Genomic DNA, 25,495 nt, shown 5'->3' with positions numbered 1-25,495 from the left:
GCTATTACTAACAAGATCTTGTTCTTATTACTTTATTATGATAATGAATTAGTTATTATACTTATTCATTTTCTGATTTTACAAATTTAAGGGCTGATCTTGCAAATTCGTACTTGCGGGAAACTGAGGACTATTCCATTAGGTAACAGTTATCAGGCTGAAAAATAAGGGATCAGGCTTCCAAAGCGTAAAATATTTCTTTAATAAATTTTCCTGAGGTAAGAACACATTCAGATCCTCACATCTAGGGGCTGGAAAATATTTAAGATAGACAAGAAAAGAGGAAATTTAGGTTAGGTTTTTCCTAATTCACTGTAAAATTAATTAGTGGACTTCCTTGATAAAGGATGTTACTGAAATAGTATCATTAAAGGCATTCAAAAGCATAATGCAGATTTGTGATTTCTGTGCCTGATCCACTATGGATAAACAGGATCAAGCGCTAGCGCAGGGGGACACATTAGATGACCCAGGTCTTTTCCAGATGTATGATCTGATTTGTAAGGCAGACCAACTGAAAGAGGATTTAGTCATAGTGGAAGACGTTTAAGGGAAGAAATAAGCTCACACTGACTAAAATTGAATTTTGTTAGCACTACCTTTTCAATAAAGCGACAACACAGACACAATGATTTACGACCCATTGAGAAAACTATTGTTTATTTAGAAAAAAGGTTACACTGGTAGAATTCAGCAGATAAAAAAAATTCTCTTTTTTAAAAATGTCATTGTGAAACTTTTCAGACTAAAGTTCAGCGATACAAAGCTCCTGTAGCTGTAGAATTGAAACCTAATTTATTTCATTTTTGAAGAGAGTATTTTCCAATTTATCTAAAAACATCATGACAAACAAAGGTGTGGCAAGGGACAGTTGAATGCAGGTTTGGGGTTTTTTTTTTTGTTTTTTTTGTTTTTTTTTTTTTAAACAGCTCAATGTTGTACACATAATATACAAATAATTCCTAAGCATTGCATGAAAACAGTGCTCCCACTTGGTTTTTAGTGACTGATATTAAAAACAGGCTAAGTAATAAATAAAAACTGAGTTTAAATGAGGTAAATTCAAAAATGGTTCAATAACTGTTTATTTATGGTTTTCAGACATCTAAAAGAATGCATTTCAGATTGAAAGAATCATTAAACTCAGGCAGTATTTAGACAACCTAAAGAGGAACTCTGTACATATGAAATCTTATTTGCACTATGGCAACTGTTTGCAGCACATTGTGCTAAAATATGGAATAGGTAACACTTTCAGCCAGGTACTGAAAATAAATGTGTGAGAAACTAAGCAACAAGTTAAAATACAGTAATGTACAACTCAACAATTAAATGTTCAGCATGGGGGAAATAAAGCAGAGAACTGAATAATTTAAGGAGATGCAGATGGGTCCTCTTCATTCACAAATTTCTGTGCAATCTATACTCTTGAAAATACATTTCTGGTCACAGCTGGATATCTTCCACTTTCAACCTCACCTAAAACAAATACATATGCCAATGCAATTAGATGTCATTTCTAAAAAATCGGAAGATTCAGAACTTGTTAGAATTTATTTTTATTCACAGCCCAAACAATGAGAGTGGAAAAATACTATTTTAATTGGCCTCTCTGATTATCTTTAGATTTTACAGACAATTACTTCAATTTCCTACTTTGTAATGAGAACTACACTAACACACACAATCAGGCACTGGGATTATAAATAAAAATAATGAAAAACTCTGCTTAATAGATAAAAATTCAACAAAAACAAGTATTGGCAAAAGTAAAATTCAACAAGCTGTCCTGAGAAGATTAATACCTCTAAATGAGAAATAAAAGCAATGAATATAAAGCAATACACACACATTACGAAGAATGTAATAGAAGAGGTTGTGCAAGCAGCAGAAATGAAATTAGCTGCCACAATTTTGTGTTGCTGTAAAAGCACTTTTGCACACTTACCCATGCAAATGAAGGAGTGTAAGGTGAATGTTATACCAGATGCCCCCTTAATTTACTGCAAAAAATAACTAGATGTGTATTACCTACATGTGTAAAAGAAGATTACTCACCCTGTTCTTTGAGATTATGTCCCTGTGGGCACCTTTGATCAGAGAATTTCAGCAGCAGTTCTTGTCTGGTCATGGATGCACTCTCTCTGTCTCATGCTGTTGTCTGCACCTATCTAGTGCCGCGCAACCAGACCCCCACTCAGTTCCTTCTCCACCTGAGTCCACAGATTGAACTCCAAAGTAGAGGGGAGGAGGGTGGATAGTGGAGCACCCACAGGGACACCATCTTGAAGAACCTCAGTTACTGCACAGGGTGGGTAACCTTCTCTTCTTCTTTGAGGAGCATCCCTGTGGGTGCTCCACTTCAGGTTGAGCAGTGGCCATTGGTGGATAGAAGGGGCTTTGGAGTTGCGCGGGTAATTGATGATAGTACTGTAAGTTCTACCAATGCGCCCGATCTTGAGCTCTGATCTATTGCACAGTGTTTTGTAAACGTGTGTGTGGACGCCCAGGTGGGCCACTTTACACGTGTCCATAATCAGCATATTGTTGAGAAAAATTACTGAGGTTGATAATGACCTGGTAGAGAGAGTTCGGATACCCGGTGGGGGTTGTATGTCATGTTCATAGAATAGGTGAATGTACCCAGAAATCCATTTGGACAGCCTCTGCTTGGAAATGGCGGAACCTTTAGATCGTACCAAAGTTGAAATAAGTCTTGGTGAATTTCTGAAGGTCTTGGTTCTCTCAAGGTAGAACGCTAATACTCATCTGATATCCAGGGTGTGTAATATTGAGTCCCATTTGCTCCCATGAGGTTTGGGGAAGAACGAGGGAAGATGGATTGGTTGGCTCAGGTGGAAAGAGGGGTGTACTTTAGGTAAAACTTTAGGGTGAGGTCGTAGGGTGACCTTATCTTTGAAGAATATGGTATAAGGTGGGTGGCCATGAGGGCTCTTAACTCTCCCACTTGTTGGATGGACATGATAGCGAATAAGAATGCAACCTTCATCAACAGATGTGTTAGAGAGCATGTTGCTAATGGTTGAATGGGGCTCCGGTAAGGCAGCGTAATACCAAGTTGAAGCCCCAGAGTGGGGTAGGTACTCATATTTCAAGGTAAACATTTTTGATGCCCCATAGAAATCGTTTGGTGGTAGGATGGGAAATATAGATATTAGGGATGTAAAATATTAAACGATTAAATGGTTATCCGATCAGTATTAGTCTTACCGTTAATATATTGCAGTTAACATTTAAAACACATTGGTAAAATAATTTTGTGATACTGTAATAACCAATGTGCACATTAAAAATGCCGTAGCAATACCAGCAAATATGAAGCAATTGTGTTGTGTAACCTCGTGACTAGAGCCTCGATCCACAGTTCTACAAACCGAAAATATGGCAGAACGACACGGAGGAATGTATCAGTATTTTCAACTTAATGAAGTAGCAGGTCACTGAAAAAGTGGGTTTACACATAAGTCTGTCTGTTTTTGTTGTTAGTAAGGACACTTGACAAAGATAATATATACGAGGGGTAGATTGTGAACTTGTTAATGATTAAACGGTTAACAGATATAATTTTAATAGTTTAAATGGGTACTTTTAAAAACAATATTTACATCCCTAATTGATATCCCGTCTACCTTCAGTTGAAAAGCAGTAATAGTGACGAGGTGTACTCTAAGCGAACCAAGAGAGAGGCTGGAATTTTTTAGTTCCAGCATGTATTCTAAAATAATTGGTAAGGGAGTGTTCACAGGTTGGACTTGTTTGTTTTGCAACAGATTTCAAATCTCTTCCATTTATGCTGGAAAATATTCCATGTGGTTGTCCTCTTCCTGTTAACCAATACATATTTCACCTGTTCCGAGCAGGTTAGTTCACTGTGCTGGGAGCCATGTAGGAGCCATGCTCTCAGGTGAAGTCTCTCCAGATTTGGGTGGCAGACTTGTCCTGCATCCTACAAGAGAAGATCTGGCAAGAATGGAAGAGTGCATGGTGTGAGTACCAAGTTTGTCTGGGCCAGGTGGGGCCTATAAAGAGGACTTTGGGCTTTTCGGCTCTTATTTTGTGTATTGCCCTCGATAGCAAGGGGATAGCTTGAAACACGTATAGGATAAGCACGTCCCATTTGAGGAGAAAGGCATCGCCCAAGGAACAGGGGGCCCAAACCTGCTCTCGAGCAGAATTGCGGGCATTTGTGATTCTGGGAGGTCGCGAAGTGGTCTATGAATGGGTGAGCCCAGAGTTCAAATATGCTCTGTAGGAACATGATATTTAGTTCCCATTCATGGTTCTGGGAGAATTCCCTGCTCAATGTATCTCCTGTGGCATTTTGATGTGCTGGGAGATACGAGGCTGAGATGCTGACATTGTGCTGGATACACCAATTCCATCGTTTCTTGATTTCGGTGCATAGGCAATGCGACCTTGCCCGTCCCTGCCAGTTTATATAAACATGACGGCAATGTTGTCAGCCATTACCTGTGTAGTCTTGTTCCTGATCAATGGCAGAAAGTGCAAGCACACGTTGCGAACTGCTCAAAGTTCCAGGAGATTTATGTGTAACAGTGTCTTGATGGGAGACCACCTGCCCTGAATTGTGTGATGTTGTAGATGGGCCCTCCAATCTATCAAAGAGGCGTCAGTTGTGAAAATCATTGAAGGTGGAGTCTGTACGAAAGGGACTCCCATGCACACATTGTTGGGTCGTGTCCACCAGTGTAGCGAGTCTTTGCCTTTGAACAGCATTACAAACAGTATGTTTAGGCTGCGTTTTTGTGGTACGTGGTTCTTAGCCAGCCCTGAAGGCAGCACATGTGAAGACGCATGTGTCGTACCACAAATGTTGTTGCTGCCATACTACTAATTGGAGGTAAGTCCATGCCGATATCTGTGGGTTGTTCAATATAGTGGAGATCAGATTGGCTATAGTGATCAGATTGGTGGTAGTGACATTTTGGCCTCTAGAGCATCGAGATGTGCCCCGATGAAGTCCAGTTTCTGCAAGGGTGTTAGTGTTGATTTTCGTGTGTTGACTTGTAGTCCCAACCGCAAGAAGAGAGCGATTGTCCTCTGCATAGTGTCTATGGCATCTGCCCAGGTGGGTGCCTTTAACACGCAATCATCCAGATAGGGAGTGACAATTTTTCTCCGTTTGCGGAGGTGTGCCACCACTCCCAGGAACACTTTGGAAAACACCCGAGGTGCTGTCGACAGGCCAAATGGCAGAACTTTGTATTGATAATGTTCTGTCCCCAGAGTAAACCTGAGAAACCTCCTATGCATGGGATGTATGGTTACGTGAAAATAGGCATCTTGAATCGAGGGTCAAAAATAGTTCCCCTGTTCCAGTGCTGGTATTGTTGTTGCTAATGTGACCATCTGAACCGTTGGACCCTTATGAATTTGTTTTCTGAAGTCTAAGATAAGCCTCCATCCTCCATTCTTTTTCTGAGTTAAGAAATAGTGGGAGTAAAAACCCTTCCCTTTGTGTTGTGATGGTACGTGTTCCATGGCACCCAGTTGTAAGAAATGGTTTACTTCTTGATGTAGAAGGTGTTCGTGAGAGGGGTCTCTGAAGAGGGAAAGGGAGGGAGGGTGGGATGGAGATGAATGGTATTTTATAGCCTGAATGGATTATCCATGGTGATGGATTGCCATACTAGGTAGAAAAGAGTCAACCAGTCTCCAAAACAGTGGATGGTTAGTGATGGTGTCAGCACTGAAGAATGGGGGAGGTCTTGTGGGTCCTCAACCAAACTCTCAAAATTGTTGTTTTGAAGAGAGCTGGTGGGATGTCGATGATTAAGCTGGAAGCTGATGATGCTTTGGAGGCCTCTGTCTTTTGGTGTCATACTGCCTCTGTTGTGAGGCTTACAGGACAGACCTTGCGTGCTGAGTGGGATAGTATTTACTCTGTTTTCTTTTTGATGCAGGTGTGTATATAAGGACAGCAGAGCGTCGCCCTTGAGTCTTACAGGGTGTGAAGTGACTCATCAGTTTTGCCACGACCAGCTTCTGGCCATTGAATGGGAGGTCCTCAACGGTGGATTGCACCTTCCTTGGGAAGCTAGACAGGTGAAGCCACAAAGTCCAGCGCATAGCTATGGCAGTGGCTGTGAAGCACACCACTATATCGCCCCCATCTAGAGAGATCTGTAAGGCGGTTCTGGATAGGAGTTGGCCCTCTGAAATTATGGACTTAAATTGGTTTCTTTTGTCCTCCGGTCTGATGTCAATAAATTCAGTGAGTTTGGAGTAATTTGTGTGGTCGTATTTTGCCATTAGGGCAGCGTAATTGGCAATACAGAACTGAAGAATGGCAGATGAATAGGCCTTGCGGCCAAAAAGATTCAAACCTTTCCACTCTTTGTCGTATCGAAAAGATCTAGATCTCAGTTGTTGTCTGCCTCACTGATTGACAGCATCGGCCACTAGTGAATTTGGTGCAGGGTGAGAAAATAAGAAGTCTACTTCTTTAGAGGGAACATAGTACTTCTTATCTGCTCTCTTGCAGGTGGACAGTATTATAGCGGGGTCTGCCATGTTTTTGGCCAGTCATTTATGGTCAGAAAAATTTTAGATTAGGAGGATGTCCGGTAGTTTGTGCTGGGACTCTGGGACCTCCTCTACGAGAATCTCTTCGGTATCAGTGATTCTTTAAAGAGTTCTTGAACACATTTAAAATCATCTACCTCTGGGGACGGCAGTAACATTATGGCCTCGTCCAAGGACGAGGAAGAAATGTTGGATGTTGGTGTTGTATCCTGTTCCTGGGTTTCCTCCTGTTCTACAAATGGGCTCCTCAGTGGGCTTTGAAAGTGCAGCCACTGAGGGTGGTGAGGGAGCTCTAAGCCTCTTCTTGTATGGGCTTGGAATCTGGGGTACTGTCTCCTATATGCCCCCAAATAGGGCCACTGAGTAGCGAATGGTGTCAGCCCTGTGATAGTTTTAGGCTGTACAGGTGGACCCAGTGCTGAAGTAGATTGAATGGGAGAGGAGTGCTGAGATGAGAAGGCAACCTCCTCCTCAGTATTTTCTTCCTCACTAGAGAATGGAGGGGTCAGTGGTGAAGTGGGCTGACGTGGTGCTGTGTGTGCCAGAGAAACATCAGTGGAAAAAGTTGATTCAGGCATTGATGAGACATGATGGTCTGCCTGATATAGGAAGAGGTGTGGTGCCGATGGTTTTGGTGCTGTTGTAGTTGCAATTGTCGGTGCTGGCCTTGGAGCGCTCTGAGTTGTTGGGACAGGAGGTGGCGCCATAACTTGCGTGGAGGGTATCAGTGCTGCATCTTGAGGCAGCTCTGTCGGTGCTGTAGTGGAGGAGGTAGGTTTCTGTTTGCATCTCAGATCTGAACCTGTACACTTAGGGTCACTGGTTTTCACGGTATGTGTGGTACCAGACGATCCTGGTGCCTTGTAAGTACTCAGCCACGGTGCAGCTGGTACTTAGGATGAGGAGTGGGCCAGAGTGTGCTTCTTTTTTGGTGGCTCCTTGAAAAAAGTTGAAGCCCTTTTCCTCACTGCCTTTTTGGAAGAGTGAGCCTTCCACTGTGAAACGGGTGAAGTTGCCAGGGAAAATTGTCCAGGGGAGGTCTGCAGACCTGGATCAGACAGTAGGTCCAGAGACTTCTCCATTAACCATAGTTTGAGACATAGGTTTCTGTCCTTTCTGGTGTGAGCTTCATGTGTCTCCCCTAGGCACCGGACACACAGAGTGCCGTCCGAAACCGGGATCGCCTCTCAGCCGGAAAGGCAGTGCTTGAAGCCCGGTGAACTGGGCATGGCTTGAGTTATAGTGGTTCAACCTTAACAGTGAACTCTAACTAAGCTAAAGGGTATTCAAACTTGGAGTAAAGGGGGAAAGGAAAAAATAATTAAAGGAAATAAATGGGGAGAAAGGGATAAGTAAACCTAAGTAGGATACTAAAGACTACTCTAAACTCTAAGTTTAGCTATCTGTCTTAACACTGCTGGGAACTCCATGTCAGACCGAGGATGATTGAGAAGGAACTGGAGTGGGGGTGGGAGGGTATCTTGTCGTGCTGTGCTAGGTGCGAGATGGGGAGCGTGCACGCATGGCCCAGACAAGCACTGCTGCTGAAATTCTCTGATCAAAGGCATAAGGACGCACCAACACCTGAAGTGGAGCATCCATAGTGACACTACTTGAAGAACTGACATTTACTTAAGTGCTTGTTTCTTAAACTATGCTACATAAACTGTATTTTTATGATCATACTTCATCTGAATATGTTTCAATTCTCCATTTATGAAAGCACACATACAGGAACTTCTGGTCACATGTAGTTTGGTATTTTAATAGAAGATAAGCTACACAAGATTAGCCCAAATAACTCTGTCCTAGGCTCAGAACTCAGTCTGCTCAAGCACACTCCCTCAAGAAAACATTTAAGCAAATCAATATGCTTGAGACCATTTCCCAAAGATCAGCAGATACTGGCTTTGTTGAATGCACAAGGGAAGTAAATTCCATACATGAGGGCCCTTCAGAGAACACAGCTCCCAGCTGTTCAAATATAGTTTAGTGCCTTGGTTAAACTCAGAATGATCTATAAGAAGAAAAAAATGTCCCCCAAATAGCTAGGACCCTGACTCCTAGCATCGTCTCCTTCCCCCTAGACCCCACCAAAGGGCACCGGGCACCAGTGTGATTTTCATTACGCAGTTACTTCAGTTACCTGCTTTTGGCTTTAGTGGCTGGGCAAACAATGTCACCAGGACAAATTGTCAAAACCCTTCTAATATCCGAGCCAACTCAATTTCCCTAATTGCTACAGCCCTGCAAATACATGAATATCTCCTTTATATTCGCAGACCATTTCTGCGGATCGGATGTGGATACAAATTTTGTATCCGCACAAGGCTCTACTAATTGTTTTTTGGAGTAGTAGTCCCAGTGAAGAGGATGCCTTTTGAAGTAAGTCCCCTTCCCCTGCCATATCTGTGGTGCAGAAAAGAGAAAGCAGCTCTCCTGCACTTCTGTATCCCTGAGTCGAGGGCAAAAGGCCTTTACCACCCCCCACCCTCCACCCCCCAGCAGCAGTGTTATCTCCAGGTTGCTCTGTCAGAGACACCACAGCAGAGATGCTGCTGTATTTTCCTGTGGGGGACTCTTCAAAATATCTCCTTGACAGGGGTCGTGTGATGGTACAAACTACTTTGCTTAACCCTTAAGTTATTGATACATATTCTGACCTTTATCTCCATGTTCGTTTGTCTCATAAACATACTGAATTCTATTCATGTTTTAAGTACTGCCACCCTTTTAATACACTGATATTTTGCTCATGGTGAAAGCTTACTACTATATTTTGATGGCAAAAAGGGGAGGTAGAGAGGCTGAAGAGCTCACCCAGTGGCAGTACATTTTATAATATTTCAGAACCATGTTTACTATAGCTGGGCAATTAACTCTAAAACTTCAACAAATGTTTAATTGAATAAAAATTTGAGTTTGCTTCAGCTGCATTCTTCCTTATGTTTGCTTTCTGCCAATATGCAGAAATGAGTCTACAGACCAATAATTTTCCACAGAAACAATTCATCAAGTAATTTTGAATGGAGAACAAATATAAGAAAATTATAAACTGCTCACAGGCAACTGGTAAACAGAGAGGCTACATTCTTTGAATAAATTATTTGCTATGCTTTAATCAGTCAGCTCTAATATTTACCAGCCATAATTACACATATTTTACAGAATGTAAAATTATCCATTGTCCTCAGGAGAGAGGCTGGCGGTGACACATGGCTTCTGAGACTAGGTGGATGGGTGAATTATTTTGAAATCTAGAAGGGCACCGCTTCCCTGATCTCCACAAAATGAACAGAGTTCTGAGACACCTGAAATACCTGAACACAGAACTGCTTGCTAAAGACTCATTTTTATCTTTCAAATCTGAATTTGTCAGCTTTTCTTGGCATAAGTAAATTATTTACCAATATTTTAATGAATCTGTATATGTGTAAATGTCTAAAAAGCCCCGGAAGAGGATTTTAGAAAACTTGATTAACATTTTTCAAATGTTTTTGGCACATCTCTCTTGATTCACACCCACATTCAAGTTGGAATTTAAACATGAATATGTTGAATTTGAAGTTAATCTTGTCTAGACTTGTCTCTCAAGAACTATATGTAAAGCTTTCACTTAATGTCCAATCTTACTTGCAGAGGCCAAAGACTACATAGGCATAATGAACTATGCTTTTTCTTCATATTTCTTCACACAGGCTTACAGATAATTAAATGTATCCAATGTGCTGCTTTAAATTAAAAAAAAAAAAAAAAAAAAAAGACAGTTACCTTTTCCGTAACTGGTGTTCTTCGAGATGTGTTGCTCATGTCTATTCCACAATAGGTGTGCATGCTTGCCACATGAACCAGTGCTGGAAGTTTTTCCTCTAGCAGTACCTGTAGGGGAGCGCCCTAGCAACCCCGGGAGTGGTGCCTCCATGGCGCAGTATAAGGGGCGCTGTGTGCTCCCCCCACCCTCAGTTCCTTCTTGCCAGACAACTTGGACAGAGGGGAAGGAGGGCGGGATGTGGAATAGACATGAGCAACATCTTGAAGAACACCAGTTACGGAAAAGGTAACTGCCTTTTCTTCTTCGAGTGATTGCTCATGTGTATTCCACAATATCTGTTGGAGGTGGGAAGGAGTTCACAAATTCTCAGGACGGAGAACGGCCCTGCCGAACCCGGCGCCATCCCTACAATCGCATAATGCGAGGTGAATGTGTGAACTGAAGACCACATGGCAGCCCTATAAATGTCCTGAATGGTGACATGGGCCAAAAAGGCAGCCGATGAGGCCTGCGCCCTAGTCGAGTGCGCCTTCACAATTGGTGGCGGAGGGATTCCCGCCAGGTCATAACAGGTACGGATGCACAAGGTGATCCAGTTGGAGAGCCGCTGAGCGGAGACTGGCCGACCTTTCATGCGCTCGGCCGAGGCGATGAACAGTTGTGAGGACTTTCTGAACGGCTTAGTCCGCTCCAGGTTAAAAGCCAGAGCCCGTCTCACATCCAGCGTGTGGAGGTGGCGCTCCTCACTGGACGCATGGGGCTTGGGGCAGAGGACCAGCAGAAAAATGTCCTGACCCATGTGATAGGTGGAGACCACCTTCGGGAGTAACGAAGGGTGTGGGCAGAGCTGGACCTTCTTTATTAAACATCGTGTACAGGGGCTCGGAGGTCAGGGCCCTGAGTTCCGAGACCCACCTAGCTGACGTGATGACAACCAGGAAGGCCACCTTCCATGAGAGGTGTGACCAAGAGCACGTGGCTAGCGGCTCAAACGGGGATCACGTGAGACGGGCCAACACCAGGTTTAGGTCCCATGGGAGAAGACGATCCAACCCCTTAAGGAATCGGCCAGTCATAGCATGGGAGAATACCGTGTGGCCCTCCACCAGCGGACGGAAGGCCGATATGGCCGCCAGGTGCACCTTGACTGACGAGGGCGCCAGGCCCTGGGCTCTAAGGTGAAGGAGGTAGTCCAGAATAAGCTGGATCAGGGCGGTCACCGGGAAACGCCTCACTCGTCTGCCCATCTGGAAAACCGAGACCACTTTACCAAGGAGGCTTGGCGCGTGGAGGGCCGCCTGCTTTCTAGGAGGACGTGCTGAACCCCTTCCGAGCACGTCCTTTCCTCCCTACCTAACCATTGAGCAGCTGCGCCATGAGGTGGAGTGCCACTAGGTTGGGGTGGAGGAGGCGGCCCTGGTCCTGGGAGAGCAGGTCCGGGTGGGACGGCAACAGCCACGGCGGGTCGACTGCCAGGCCTGTGAGGATCCCGTACCAATGCTGCCTGGGCCATGCCAGGGCAATCAGAAGGACCCAGGCCTTGTCTGTCTCTATCTTTTCCAGGACCTTGCCGATCAGCGGGAACGGGGGAAAGACATAGAGAAACTGGCTTGACCAGGACAGGAGGAAGGCATCAGAGATAGCGCCTAGTCCCAGCCTAGCCCCCCTCCTCCCCCCCCCCCCCCCCGAGCAGAAATGGAGACAGCGACAGTTCTGCCGAGTCGCAAACAGGTCCACCTGGGGAGTCGCCCACTCTTGGAAAAGTCTGTTCACCACCTCTGGGTGGAAAGACCACTCGTGCTGAGAGGAGAAGTCCCTGCTCAAGCGATCTGCCCACACGTTCTGGGCGCCCAGCAGATGGAAGGCCTGTAGGCAGATCGTGGGCTATACAAAAGTCCCACAGCCTGAGGGCTTCGTGGCAGAGGATCGGGCCCCGCCTTGCCTGTTGATGTAGAACACCGAGGCCGTGTTGTCCATGAGGACCCTGACCACCCGGCCCTCCAGGTGCGAGCAGAAGGCCGTGCATGCCAGCCATATCGCCCTGAGCTCCTTGATGTTTATGTGGAGGGTCAGATCCTGAGCCGACCACAGACCTTGGGTCTCAACATTCCCCACATGGGCCCCCCATCCCAGGTCCGATGCGTCGGACACCAGTTCCAGCGACGGGGCCCTGCCCCTGAACGGGACCCCTTGGAGCATGTTTCTCAGGGAGGACCACCACCGTAGGGAGGTGATCACTGGCTCGGGCACCGTGAGGACTTTGTCCATCCTGTTCCTGGCCTGGGAGAACTCCGAGGCCAACCAGAGCTGGAGGGGCCTCATCCTGAGTCTGGCGTGACGGACCACATACGTGCACGCCGAACCTGTGACCCAAGAGCTGGAGGCATGCTCCTGCTGTTGTCACCGGAAACCTTGTGACCATGTCGATGAGCCCCTTCAGGGTCTCAAACCTGTCCGGTGGGAGGAAGGCTCTAGCCAACGAGGCGTCCAGGACCGCCCCGATTATCTCTATGCGTTGTACTGGGACTAACGTAGACTTGGTGTCATTTACCAACAGGCCCAAAGTGGTGCACGTGGAGAGAAGGAGCCCCACGTGATCCCGCATCTGCGACCGGGAGCTGCCCTTGAACAACCAGTCGTCCAGACAGGGGAAGATCTGGCCCCCCCGGCGCCTGAGGTAGGCCGCCACCAGCAACATACATTTCGTGAATACCCAGGGGCAGTGAACAGGCCAAACGGGAGGACTGTAAATTGGTAGTGTTCCTGCCCCATCGTGAAACAAAGGAAGTGTCTGTGCCCCTCGAATATATGAATGTGGAAGTACGCGTCCTGCAGATCGAGGGCGGCGTACCAGTTCCCGGGATCCAGGGAGGGGATGATGGAGGCCAAGGAGACCATGCAGAACTTGAGCTTCACTATGTACTGGTTCAGGCCTTGCATGTCCAAGATGGGGCTGAGCCCCACTTTGGCCTTTGGGATAAGGAAATAGCGGGAGCAGTACCCCTTGCCTTTGAACTCCCCTGATACCACTTTCACCACTCCTAGGCCCAGGAGCCGCCCCCCTCCTGCTCGAGCAGAGCCTCATGCGAGGGGTCCCCCAGGAGGGATGGGGGGTGATTGGGTGGGGAGGAAGTAAACTGGAGGGAGATAGTGTTGAGGAACCACTGGTCCGAGGTCAGCTGTGACCACTCTGAGAGGAAAGCACACAACCGATTGGAGAAGGGAAGCTTTATTGAGGGTGGATCCCTGATAAGAACTGGTAGGGCGCCCCCGGGCATCCCGTCAAAACTGCCTTTTTCCCGCTTGCTTGTCCTTGGAGGACCCAGGCTGGGGGGCAGGCTGAGACTGCCTCTGTGGGCGCCTCTTATAGTCCTATGACTTCTTATAAGCGGTCTTGTATTTTGAATGGGTGGCCTGAGCAGGAATCTGCTGCGCTTGAACTTAGGTTTAGCCGGAGCCGGAACATAGAGACCCAGAGTCTGGAGAGTCGTTTGCGGGAGTCTTTCAGGCCATGCAGCTTTGTATCCGCAAACAGAGCTTTGCCATCAAACGGGAAGTCCTGCAGGGAGGTCTGCGCCTCACTGGACAGCCCAGAGAGCAGGAGCCATGACGCCCTTCTCATGGACACTGCGGAGGCCATGGACCGCGTAGCCGTGTTTGCTGCATCCGAAGCTGCCTGTAGGGTTGCCATGGCAGCCGCTGTGCTCTCCTCCACCAGCACTTTGAACTCCTTCCTGTCCTGGAGGGAGTCCTCGAACTGGGGCAGGGAGCCCCACAGATTGAACTCATACGGGCCAGGAGAGCCTGGTGGTTCACCAGCCGTAACTGGAAGCTCGAGGACGAATAAATTTTTCTTCCAAACGAGTTCAGAGTCCAGCCTCCTTGAATCTTTATTTTTGGGGGTAGGGCCTGGTTGGCCCGGCCATTTCCTGTGGTTGACAGACTCAACTACCAAGGAGTTAGGAACAGGGTGGGTGTATAAGTATTCATGCCCTTGGTGGGTACAAAATACTTGCGTTCCGCTCTCTTAGAGATGGGGGCCAATGAGGCCGAGGTTTGCCACAGGGCATTTTAAATTTTCACCACCCCTTCGTGGAGAGGCAAGGCAACCCTGCCTGGTGCCAAGGAGTTCTTGGTGGGCCCTAAAGTCCTCTTGCAGGACGGAACGAGGAGGGGGCGTAATCGCTTCATCCAGGGAGGGTGAGGAGGCCGGCACGGTACTTTGTGTGTCCACCGGCACCGGAGGGTCCACCACCTGGTCGGTCTCCGGGCACGTTGGCAAGGACGTACGACCCACTGACTCCTTCCTTGCAGGTCTGGAGAGGGAGGCCGATGGTCCTTCTGAGGCTCTAGCCATCGAGAGAGCCCCCACTGGGAGCTGCGTCGGGGGCCACGGTGCCCATTGGTACCATTTGGCTAGCCACGGGGTCCAGTGCCACCGCACCTGCTGTGGCACCGGCGGATCCAGCTGTTCGGCCTGGCTGGTCTGGCCCACTGATGGACGACTACAAAGGGAGGCTGGGCTGACATAAGACCTGCCGCTGGTCCCCGGACCTGGAGGAGCAGCAGCGCCAGGAGCGATGCCAACCATGGGAACGTGATCCCAACGTGGAGGACAGGTACTGTCAGTAACAGCTGCTCCACGATTGGCTCCAGCGGCCGGACCCGCGACGGTGAGATGCCGGTGATCGACTCCTGGGGCTGCCCTGGCGGTGCCATGGCAGGGTCCTGGAGCAGAACGACATTGACGTTTGTGCTGTGACCGGCTGCAATAGCCCCTCCGAGACGAGGACCTTTGGCGTCGTCTGCCTCGGTCCCGTCTGTGTTCGCTCCTTGAGGCGGAGCGGTGCCGAGAGTCTCGGTCAAATGGAACCCAACCAGACAACCTGGTGGGCATCAAGGGCGAGCCACGTGGACTTTGCCCTGAACGGTCGCTGGGCAGCGAACAGTGTCGGAAACATTCCCTTGACTGAGAGCAGTACCCAGGTTGGGGGTGACTGTGGAGATCCCAGCGGCAGCTTGCCTCTGGAGCGTGAGGCCGACATTGGCGGTGCTCCTGGTACCAGCATGGACATAACATCCTGGGCCGCCTGCCAGGCCTCCAGTACAGAGGGCATCTGGACATCCGGGGAGGCCTGCTCTGAATGGGCCGGGCTACTCCGCTTGACTTGAGTCAGATGCCTAAAGGCTAGTGGGGATCGAGGACTGCCCAACATGGGTCTAGCCTCTGTCCCGGGTTTACTTCGGGTGCCACGGCGAAGAAGGCCTCTACCTAGCCTTCTCGGCGTGCCCCGCGGACAGGGAGCGGTGCTGACTAGTTTATGGCACCCAAGGGTCACCGCTGCCGACTCAGAGCGGCATGCTGGAGCCGGGGTCAGCACCGACTCCATCAGAATAGCTCGGAGCCTAATGTCCATTTCTCTCTTTGTCTGAGGCTTAAACGACTTGCAAATCTTGCAGCGATCACTGAGATGGGTTTCCCCCAAACAGCATAAACAGTCCGTGTGCAGATCACTCACTGGCATAGATTGCCTACATGTCTCGCACGACTTAAAACCCAGGACACGGGGCATGTCCCAGCCCAGGCGCTCTAGCTAAATTAAACTAAACTAACTACAGGCACCATACACTGAACTAACAAGCTGTTTTGGGGACAAGCTACAGCAAAGTTGGAGCAGAGCAGTTCCGAAGCACCTTCACTGGCGGCAAGAAGGAACTGAGGATGGGGAGAGCGCGCACCACCCCTTATACCATGCCATGGAGGCGCCACTCCAGGGGTCGCTAGGGCGCTCCCCTACAGGTACTGCTAGGGGAAAAACTTCCGGCACCGGTGCACATGGCGAGCATGCACTCCTATTGTGGAATACACATATACACATGAGCAATCACTCGAAGAAGAATAACTTGTTAGCAAGAGATTATCAAGCAGCAAGTGGATTATCAAGGGCTGTCTACATTATAGCAGCCTTGTTCCCAGCTGCCCAGAATCTCCACATCATTATGTGTTGCAGTCCCCCTCTAATACCTCTCTCTGGCCCCCCAATTCAGCCCCTTTATCAAGGCTTCTGAGGGAGTCCTCTTAGAGCAGACTGGGGTTGGCTTCCTTATTTTATGTGCTAGGGGAATTTTTTTTTTTTTGGATCCCCTTTTATGCCACTCTGGCCCTTTAACCCACCTTAGAGGGGTCACGGCAGAGATGTGAATTTTACCCACAGACTTTAGCAGGTATCTTCAATACTTTGGTAAAGGGAAAACATGAAAATAATTCTTACCTTGACTGGAACAGTCTTCATTATCTGTGCTTGTCTGAAGATTTATGAGTAAATTAAGCATTAAAGAAAAATGCTTTTTTGATTCCTTAAGAACACAGAGTTATCTTACTTCACTTTTTATGTTACTTAAAATTTCAGTGATCAAAAGTTAAAAGGATATTGTTTCTTTTCTTCTTTCCCTCCAGCACTGTCCCGTTTTTCCTTTTTTTCTGTTTTTTCTTTATCATGTCTAGACTCCTGTGCAAAATTTGTATATGGAAAATAAAGTAAAATATGTTTGAGTGTATAAAGAATTTCATAATCAAGTGTGATAGCCCAAAATCATCATAGCCAATTAAGTTTTGTATTTCTAAAAATAAGGATTTCACTTGGATGCTACTAAATATTGAAAGGCACTAATATACACACCACCATTTAAAAAAAAAACATAGGCCCTGTCCACTTTCATCCTGAATACTATAATATTTGTGTACAGTAACTCCTCACTTAAAGTCGTCCCAGTTAACGTTGCATTTTTCAGGAACATAACTACAATGTTAAGAGAGGAGTTACTGTACTTATCATTGCCTCTTCCAATTATCAATTTAACAATATATTACATTATTGTAAACAATTTTTTCACAAAAACTCCGGTAAACTCCATATGCATAGTTGAAGACAGATCTACTGTAGTCACTACCATTTTAAAAATGTCTTAAAAAGAAGACTACACTAAATGGGTGCTCTGGTGTCTTCTTAGATATGGCTGCACTGAGACGTGCAGTTAAAAGAATAAGAGTCAGTCTGGTTCACACTCTAATCACTGAATATAATCTTCAAATTTAACACATTTCCTTACCAAGGGCCAAATGAGTTTTCCCATATAGATTTCTTGACCAAATATAAGCTAACTTTGGCAAAATCAGTATTTAATTAAGGCCCCATTTCAGATTTTTTTTCTGAAAGTAATTTTTTTTGGATTCCTAAAACCAGCGAAGTATAGAAAACACTGTTTTTAAATATTAGGCCCCCAATCTAGGCTATAAACTCACACCATAGCATTCAAAAATAAGTATTATCTGGCACAGAAGGTTTCCTCCATCATTTCTGCTAACATGAAAGATGTTTCCTTATGAGTTATCCAGTCAGAGTTGACTATTGAGTGTATTAAGTAAAGTTGTGGCTACTTGGCCAAAAATTCCAGGTGAATTTTCCTCTGCCAATTGCAATATCTGTGTCTAATCTAGGCCATACACCTAGGGCATTCAAAAGCTGAAAAATAACTCCAAAGCATTACCTGGCACAAAATGTTTCAATTAAATGGTTTAGTAGTAATAGACAAATGAGAAAGTTTATTCATTTTACCTTTTTGCTACCAGAGGAACTTTTCTCCATCTTTTCAGTTTTGACTGAATCACCTTTTTCTTTGCCTGAAGATTTTGATTTGTTCTTTTCCTTTTCCTTCTCATTTGAATGAGGAGAATCAGATGGACTTTCACTTTTACTATGTTTTGAAGAACCAGCTGGAAAAAAAACCCATAACACAATTCATAATAATGACTGGACACTTCAAGCACAGAAAAATGAAATAAAACACATACTTGTTCCATTTTCCTCTTTACGCCTTTTGGTTGAGTCCTGTGGTACCTCCCGGTCACTATTTGAATGATCCTAAAGCCAAATACAATTATGTAATGTTAGCAGATTAACAGATGCTGATTTCTAAAACAGCATCCTAATTAGAATACTGTACAAACACCATATTTTTCAAGTTTTTAAAGGCAGTTGCATGATTAAAGCTTGTTTAAAGTTTCTGAACTTAACTCCCTTGACATGGAAGATTAAAATGCAGTTTAGAATCTATTAACGTCAAGTATTGACCTTTTAAGAATTAATAGGGCAAATGAAGAATAAACCCTGCAGCAGGTCACTTCTGTCTATAAAGGCTATCACACCAATTATAATTATTATGGCTTAGAGTCAAAGAATGAGTCAAGCATGCACCAACTTTCTAAGCTATTTCATAAAAATGTCACAAACCCTTTTTCGATCTTTCCTATCCTTTTCATCTTTCTTCTCTCTCTCTCTGGATCTTTCCCTGGACTTGTCCAAATCTTTCTTGTCCACTTCTCTCTCCTTACTCTTGGACAGTGCAGGAGTAGTGTGGTTAATGTAGTGCTGTTAAATTAAGGCAATATTACTGAGGATTAATATGTCTTCCTAAACGTGGAAATTAAAAAAAAATCCTATTGTTTACTGCATCAGATCTATCTCAAAGAATAAAAACTAAACATTATTACTTTCCAGCCAAGCAAAAGGTTAAAGGCACCTCTATTGTCCATCTGTGGAAAAAAATGTAGCATAATACTCAAAAACTCTTTAAAAAAAGCATCTTATACAAAGCTGAAAATTCAAGATCCATTTTCATAAAGAATCAGCACTAGCTTGAACTGAAAATACACTTAAGGTAAATATTGTTGTATTAAAAACACATTAAGTTGTTTACCAGTAACACTTAATATAACCAATGCAAACCAGGTAGCAATATTGTTGATTCTGCCAGTGAAAATGCCTGGACGTACTACAGTACACCTAGCATATGGGAATCCTGACTTTCAGTACCACAGAGGTAATGTAGAACTAACTTAATTTGCCCAATTATGGATCACTGTGAAAACTGGCTTAAATTATACATCTTTTTGATATTAGCATCCCATCAGATTTCCAGCATATAGAAGAACAATTTACAAATGAGACAGGGATGACTTAACAGGATCTGTTTTTTAAACATGTTATTACTTTTTGTTAAACAGTAATCTTAAACCACAAAGTGTTTAAGTCATACATTTTTGGAAGATACTCAGAACACTGAATGGGTTCTCCAACTGCAATATTGTAAACAATCAAAGAAACATGAGTATGGAGGCAACTCAATGGGGCCACAAATCCTCAACCTGCTGGCTAGTGGAGAGAAGAATTCTTCAAGTTTGTTTTGCAAATTTTCCAGCATATTAGTACATTAATTCTATTTTTAAGCAATATCAATATTCTTTGTTCAGAGTATTAGTGACAGACGTGATTGTTTTTAATATCTTAAACAGTTTTTGGAGAGGGACGTGGGAAGAAAAAACAAGCACCATCATGGAATGAGTAAAAACCCCAACAAATTTAATTCATTTCCTTTGCTTTATTTCCAGGTTGCAGCAAATATAATTTTTAAACATACTTCATTCATATCCATGAAGTACAGAATGTTCAGCTCCCTTCCCGCTCCAACAAGATGCCATCGCAGGCACTCTCTTGGGGATATCACAACTACTAGAGAACAGTTGTTCTGGAGAACAGAAGATCTGCAACTTCTATCATAGAGCAGACTCTATGATAGAAGTTGCAGAACTTCTATTCCAGACTCTTCTTCCCACGTGCCCCACTCCCTCATATTTAGCTGTCAGTTAAGATCTTCTTATAATTAATCATTCTACTCAACAGTATACAAAAAGAAATACTGAAAACCTTAGCCAATTGCTGGTTATTTAAGATGAGCTTTTCAAAAGCACCAAAGGGATTTAGGCACCCAATTCCCATTAACTTTCAATGACAGTTGGGTACTTCAGTCTTTGAAATTTGCACCCTTTATTTTTAGGGACATGTGTAAGGGAAAAAAGAGGGTTTGACTTCCTTACTCTATAGACAGAGTCCATACTCCAGTGCTACTTTATGAGGGTTGTGATTTTACCAGCAGAACCTGCATGCTGGTTCATTTAGTCAGAGAAAGAAGGAGCAACTGGAAGGGAGCGTGGGAGATGGACAGTAGAGATCAGAAGAAAAGCACTTCATGAACAGTAATGCCAGGAAAAGCTGTGTTAGTACAGTGCCTAACTCAGTGGGGTCCTGGTTCATAACTGGGACTCCTAAGTGCTACAATAATACAAATAAATAAAATAAATAAACAAACAAATATATGTTATAGCCCTATATAGCCTTATATACATAAGGACATTCAGCAGCCAACACTAAAATTGCGCTGTTTATTTTGAATTTAAAAAATAATCTGCAAATTGTTTATATTGAACATATGTTTAATTCAGCTGTTTGTCTTAATCATATGCACCAATGCATTGGCATATAAAAATTATTTAATTCTACTTCTGAAATTAGTTTAGGAAAAATTGCCTTAGCTAATACATTTTTTTCCAATATAACATCCCCCACCCCCACACATCCCAGTTGTTAACAGATGTGAGTCGGAGAGAAATGCCTTGGATTTCTGAAATCAGAAAGGCAATGCTTTCAAAATAAGCTAACAACCCCAAATATTTAAAATGACATGTTACATAGACATGACAACTGTGTAAACAGGAAAACTATAAGAATTTGGTACATTAAGGAGTTGATGCTCCTGTCTCCCTTTCTAAATGTTCCTATGTATGCTATACAGTTAGCACTGGAAACCCTTAGAAAAACCCAGTAGATTAGCAACTAGCAGTTGCAGAATTACTGCTGCTGTTTGAAAATTATATAAAAAGATTTCTTCGAAAGACTTATTTAAGCAGTCTGAGCTAAAAGGTACAATAATACCTGATGTACACTTTGCAGTAAGCAACAATTCTCTCATGCATTTTTAAACTTGTTTCCTTGTAAATGATAAAGCATAATGACAGATGAAAATCTATAAATTAATTGGGAAATGTTCATAGTTGCTTAATTTGATATAATCAGCATTTGTGCTAATAAATATCTATGTTATGATTATTGGGAAGCATTTTATTTATTATTAACACACTATGTCAATAGTCAGTTTTAACAGACATACCTACTCCCCGCCACACACACAGTAACACAGATCCACCAAAAAGGATAAGAAATTATTCTAGTACATTACCAAGTTCAAAGTATTTCTATGTGCCAATTACTGTAATATTTGAGTATTTCGGTAAATAGGTTTAAAAACTACATTAATGCTTGTTTTATGGCCTTTTCCCAAAATATCAGAATGTACTAACATTAAAAAGATGTTTGAAGTAATTTGTTTTAGAGGACAATTCTACAATATTTTTAATTTGAATTACATTTATGAAAAAAAGCAAGCATACCAATAGGATAACTTAGTTGTTTGCTACCCACCATCTCTGGAATCACACTGATGGTGGTATTGATGGAGATTTACCAAGACACAAATGAGTGAGGGCTACTCTAGAAGCATGAATACTGCCATAGTATTGTTGTTTTCTCTATGCAAAGTAAAGTTGCAGGAATAGCTATGAACTGTGAAAAAAACGTGTCTGAGAAGGATCAAGGAGAGGTGGAAAATTAAGTGACCACCCTATAAGGTACTGCCAACACAACAGACCAATGTTGACTGCACACTGTGCCAACTGTAGTTTATTCTATAGATCAAAATCTAAAGGCACATGTGTAAAGCACATTTATACAATGGTTGAAAAATCTGTTTCTATGCTAACGCATACATTAATGCGGCCTTCAATTTCTCTGGTAATGTATATCATCCACACAAGATTAAAATCTTTCCACATAAAATACAAATGTAATCTTGGTGACACATAAAAAATTCAAACCTTTGCTGAAGAGTCCTTGAGTTCGCAGAGGTTGTCCTGTAGAAAATGAATGGAGATGACACGTAAACTGGCATAATTTTCAGAAACCAGAGGAACTTTGGGAAGTAGGCCGTACCTTGAAACAAAAAACAACTACTCCTTCCAGAATAAATCTGATGTTAATATTTTATATTGAACAAAGCTAAAGCTAGAAAACAAAATTTACATCTCTTTTCTAAACTAAATTATATCAGCATTATGATTCTTTAAACTACAAAAGTAAATTTGTTCATATTCAATTTGTCATAAAATATTAAAAAACCTCCCCTCCACCCACAAAGATTTCTGCAATATTTAAAAAAAAAATTCTTTAAATGAGTGAGCCACAGATGAAATAAGAGTTTAAAAATATATTAAATGCATCTTCTCCACTTATAATTAAACGTGGTAGAAGTCTCCTAGAATGTCTTTAGGTTTCATTTTGCAAAAAATAGATAGAGGAAAAAAATATATACTTGATGTTACAATTAAGTCCTTATCACTATCACCTGGTTCCTCAAAACTGATTATATGCACTTTTTACTCTTATTTCTGCAAAATTAATTATTATTCTTTAAGTAACTCTTATACAAAGAAAGATGTATTTTTTGAAAAAACAAAACAAAACATTGAATTTTTAAGTTGGTAAGATGGTGAAGTTTTAAACACCCCACATAATCCATCACAGTGCTCTTGATGAAGTATTAGTAACTTACAGTTTTAAAGGTTCAACGTACTGCAAATTCAAAGATTCCATGAACTTAGATGGCTTAGAAATAAAATTAAATATGGAGCAAGGAATGGCTACCCTGAGTCTTCAAGTAGGCTACACCCACGGTATTGTGCTGCGCTTGAATGCTTGGGGTTTCTCTTTGCTGGGTGGTAGGCTTGGTTGCCACATCTGGTTTTATCGTAACGCAGGGCTCAACATGGTGGGAACCCATTGGAATATAAACAAACCTCGAAGGGAAGGTGCAACAGAAGCTGCATGCTCACTGAATATACACAACTACAGGAGAACTGATCACCAAGGAGACTTTAAAATGGAACTCCTTTCAAGACTCCTCCTTGGAAGGCACACATCGGTATGATGCTCATCAAGAAGCCTGATGAATTCAGAGGTATCCGTATATCCCGTAACATCCAGAAAATCTTCAGTGCTATATATTCTTCAATATTAGTGCAGAAAAATATGCTCCATTCTGCTGCAAAGACTCATTTGCTTGTAGCTACCATTGCATTCCAAAAAAAACGGACTGCTTAAAACAATGAGGCACTTCTGTGTAAAAATTTTCTTGCATTTTTCAAACACTATTTACAAAATTTGTGCTAGGTCCTTGAAGCTTTATTTTTTCTAATTAAAAATATTTAATAGAAAAAAAGAGTCCACCAATAAAGAAAAGGAATGCATTTTCTACTGCAAGATAAAACCTCCAGTGGTTCCAGTATATACTTGGCACAAAACTTGAAGGAAGTCGGACACTGGCATTCCAAACTTGTGAGCCTAACATGGGCGCTGCCTTCCTCAGGCTATACTAACCTTTACTGTTGAGGAATGTGATGGAGAAGAATGGGTATCAACTTTGCGACGTTTTTGTTCTAAAAAAAAGAAAGAAAAAAGAAAGAAAGAAGCAGTAAGCATTAAAACCCTAGCAAGAGGGGATAAAATCTGATTATATTACTTTGCAAAATACCAAAAGAGTTTAAAGTTAGAATTAAAATTTTACAGTTGGGAGGATTAAAAGTATTGGTCATCATCAGGAGAAAGTAACAGACCTGATCCCATGGATTCCACAATTTCTCATCTGCAGAATCACCTGTTTTGCTGAAAAATTGTGCTTTAGTGTTTAAACTTTCATTTAAAATAATCTGTGTTTAGCCCTCAACGTTATGATGAAAACCTTGAAAATGTGGAACAAGTGGAAACTGATGCAGACCCATTTTTCTGAGTCTGCAAATAGCCTAAAAACAATTGTTCTGAGATGTGAGGTATCTCATTCTTCTAAACACGCTGCTAACAGCAAAACCCTAAGATGGTAACTTAAACGTCAACATTGTTAACTATTTCACTGATGACAATTTTAGTAGAAACTATTCCAAACAGCTTTCCATGCCTTCTGCAGATGCTAAAAGCCACAGCTGTTGCCTACCCAAATGCCAAAAACTCCAGCTTTCCTCCAAAAACTTCCATATGCTGTTTGTAATACATTCTCGATACAAATTTTTTTGCAGAATTCAGATTGTTTGCTTACTATAATTGAGATCCCATATACTCTACAGCAAAAAACAATCAATACACATTTCCATGTGTAATCTATTAGTAGATGATGACAATACAATTTAGAATCTTCACAAGGATTTGTTACAAGAGATATTCATATGAAACTGTATTTGAAATTCTTAAAGGTAGTAGACCTTATAATACTCTGCTCTCACTGAAAGTGGCAGGAACAGAAAACACCTCGCCCACAGTTTGCTTACTAATGCCGGAAGTGATTATCTTTTTAACTACCTGGACCAAAAAGTTAAAAAGAAAAGGGTCTTTTATGATTAGAGGCTAATTAGCACATAGCTACTCTCCTTCTGCCTGTCCCCAACCATTTTTAGGTATTAAGCAACTTTCAAAGCTTCTGTACATTATTGAAAAGGCAACTTAAAAAAAAAAAAAAAAGTTTAATTTACCCCTTTCAGACTCTGATGTTTCTGATCGGGGAACAGGTGACTTCAAGGACCCAGCTACTGACAATTTTTCTCCTCCTTTAATATTTTCCTTGGATTTCATATCCTTCGCTACATCTCTTTCTCTGGATGGCTCCTTTTCTCTCTCCTTTTCTGCAGCAAACTTTGACTCAGCGTTGGTAACAACTGTCTTGGATTTTTCATCTTTTGGCGTTTTTTCTTCTTTCTTGGCTTTTTCCTTCTCTTTGTCAGATTTTGGTGTTTTTTCCTTGGTCTCTCTTGATTTATCATCTTTGTTTGCCCGTTCTTCCTTTGGTTTATCTTTTCCATCCTTTCCAAGTGCCTTGGCCTCTGGAATGGCAGCCGGAGTCTTTTCTTTTTTTTCTTTATCTTTTTCCTTCCCACTTTTTTCTTTATCATCTTTTTCTTTAATAATTTTGCTGCATAAAAAAAGCCCAATGAGTGCTCAATATCAAAACTAACTTCAGTTTTCATAATCAAATGCAAATCAGTTTTTACTTTTCAAGATTAAGACAAAAAAAAAACCCTTCTCAAAATGCTAAGTAAGTCACAAATTCCTGTCTCTCAATGTTCTTCCGCTCATCTTCATAGCAACAAACAAAATAGTACCT

At 43.0% G+C, this 25,495-nt stretch overlaps 1 protein-coding gene across 4 annotated transcripts in view; it reads right to left on the bottom strand.

The window, feature by feature from the left end:
• Positions 1-643: 643 nt before the first annotated feature.
• THOC2 (THO complex subunit 2) overlaps positions 644-25,495 on the bottom strand; it is a 110,159-nt gene continuing 85,307 nt past the window's right edge. For all 4 annotated transcript variants that reach the window (XM_065556644.1, XM_065556645.1, XM_024109693.3 and 1 more), the window contains 9 exons: positions 24,867-25,303; positions 23,725-23,783; positions 22,167-22,202; positions 18,631-18,768; positions 18,192-18,261; positions 17,956-18,113; positions 16,772-16,848; positions 16,612-16,659; positions 644-1,479 (listed from right to left, as the gene is read on the bottom strand). In XM_065556644.1, the coding sequence (XP_065412716.1) occupies positions 16,632-16,659; positions 16,772-16,848; positions 17,956-18,113; positions 18,192-18,261; positions 18,631-18,768; positions 22,167-22,202; positions 23,725-23,783; positions 24,867-25,303 (1,003 nt within the window). In that variant the 3' untranslated portion in view covers positions 644-1,479; positions 16,612-16,631. The remainder of the gene's footprint in view (positions 1,480-16,611; positions 16,660-16,771; positions 16,849-17,955; positions 18,114-18,191; positions 18,262-18,630; positions 18,769-22,166; positions 22,203-23,724; positions 23,784-24,866; positions 25,304-25,495) is intronic.

This window comes from Chrysemys picta, chromosome 9, assembly GCF_011386835.1.
Source record: "Chrysemys picta bellii isolate R12L10 chromosome 9, ASM1138683v2, whole genome shotgun sequence".
Taxonomy (NCBI): Eukaryota; Metazoa; Chordata; order Testudines; family Emydidae; genus Chrysemys; species Chrysemys picta.
This window is presented reverse-complemented; position numbering and strand designations above follow the sequence as displayed.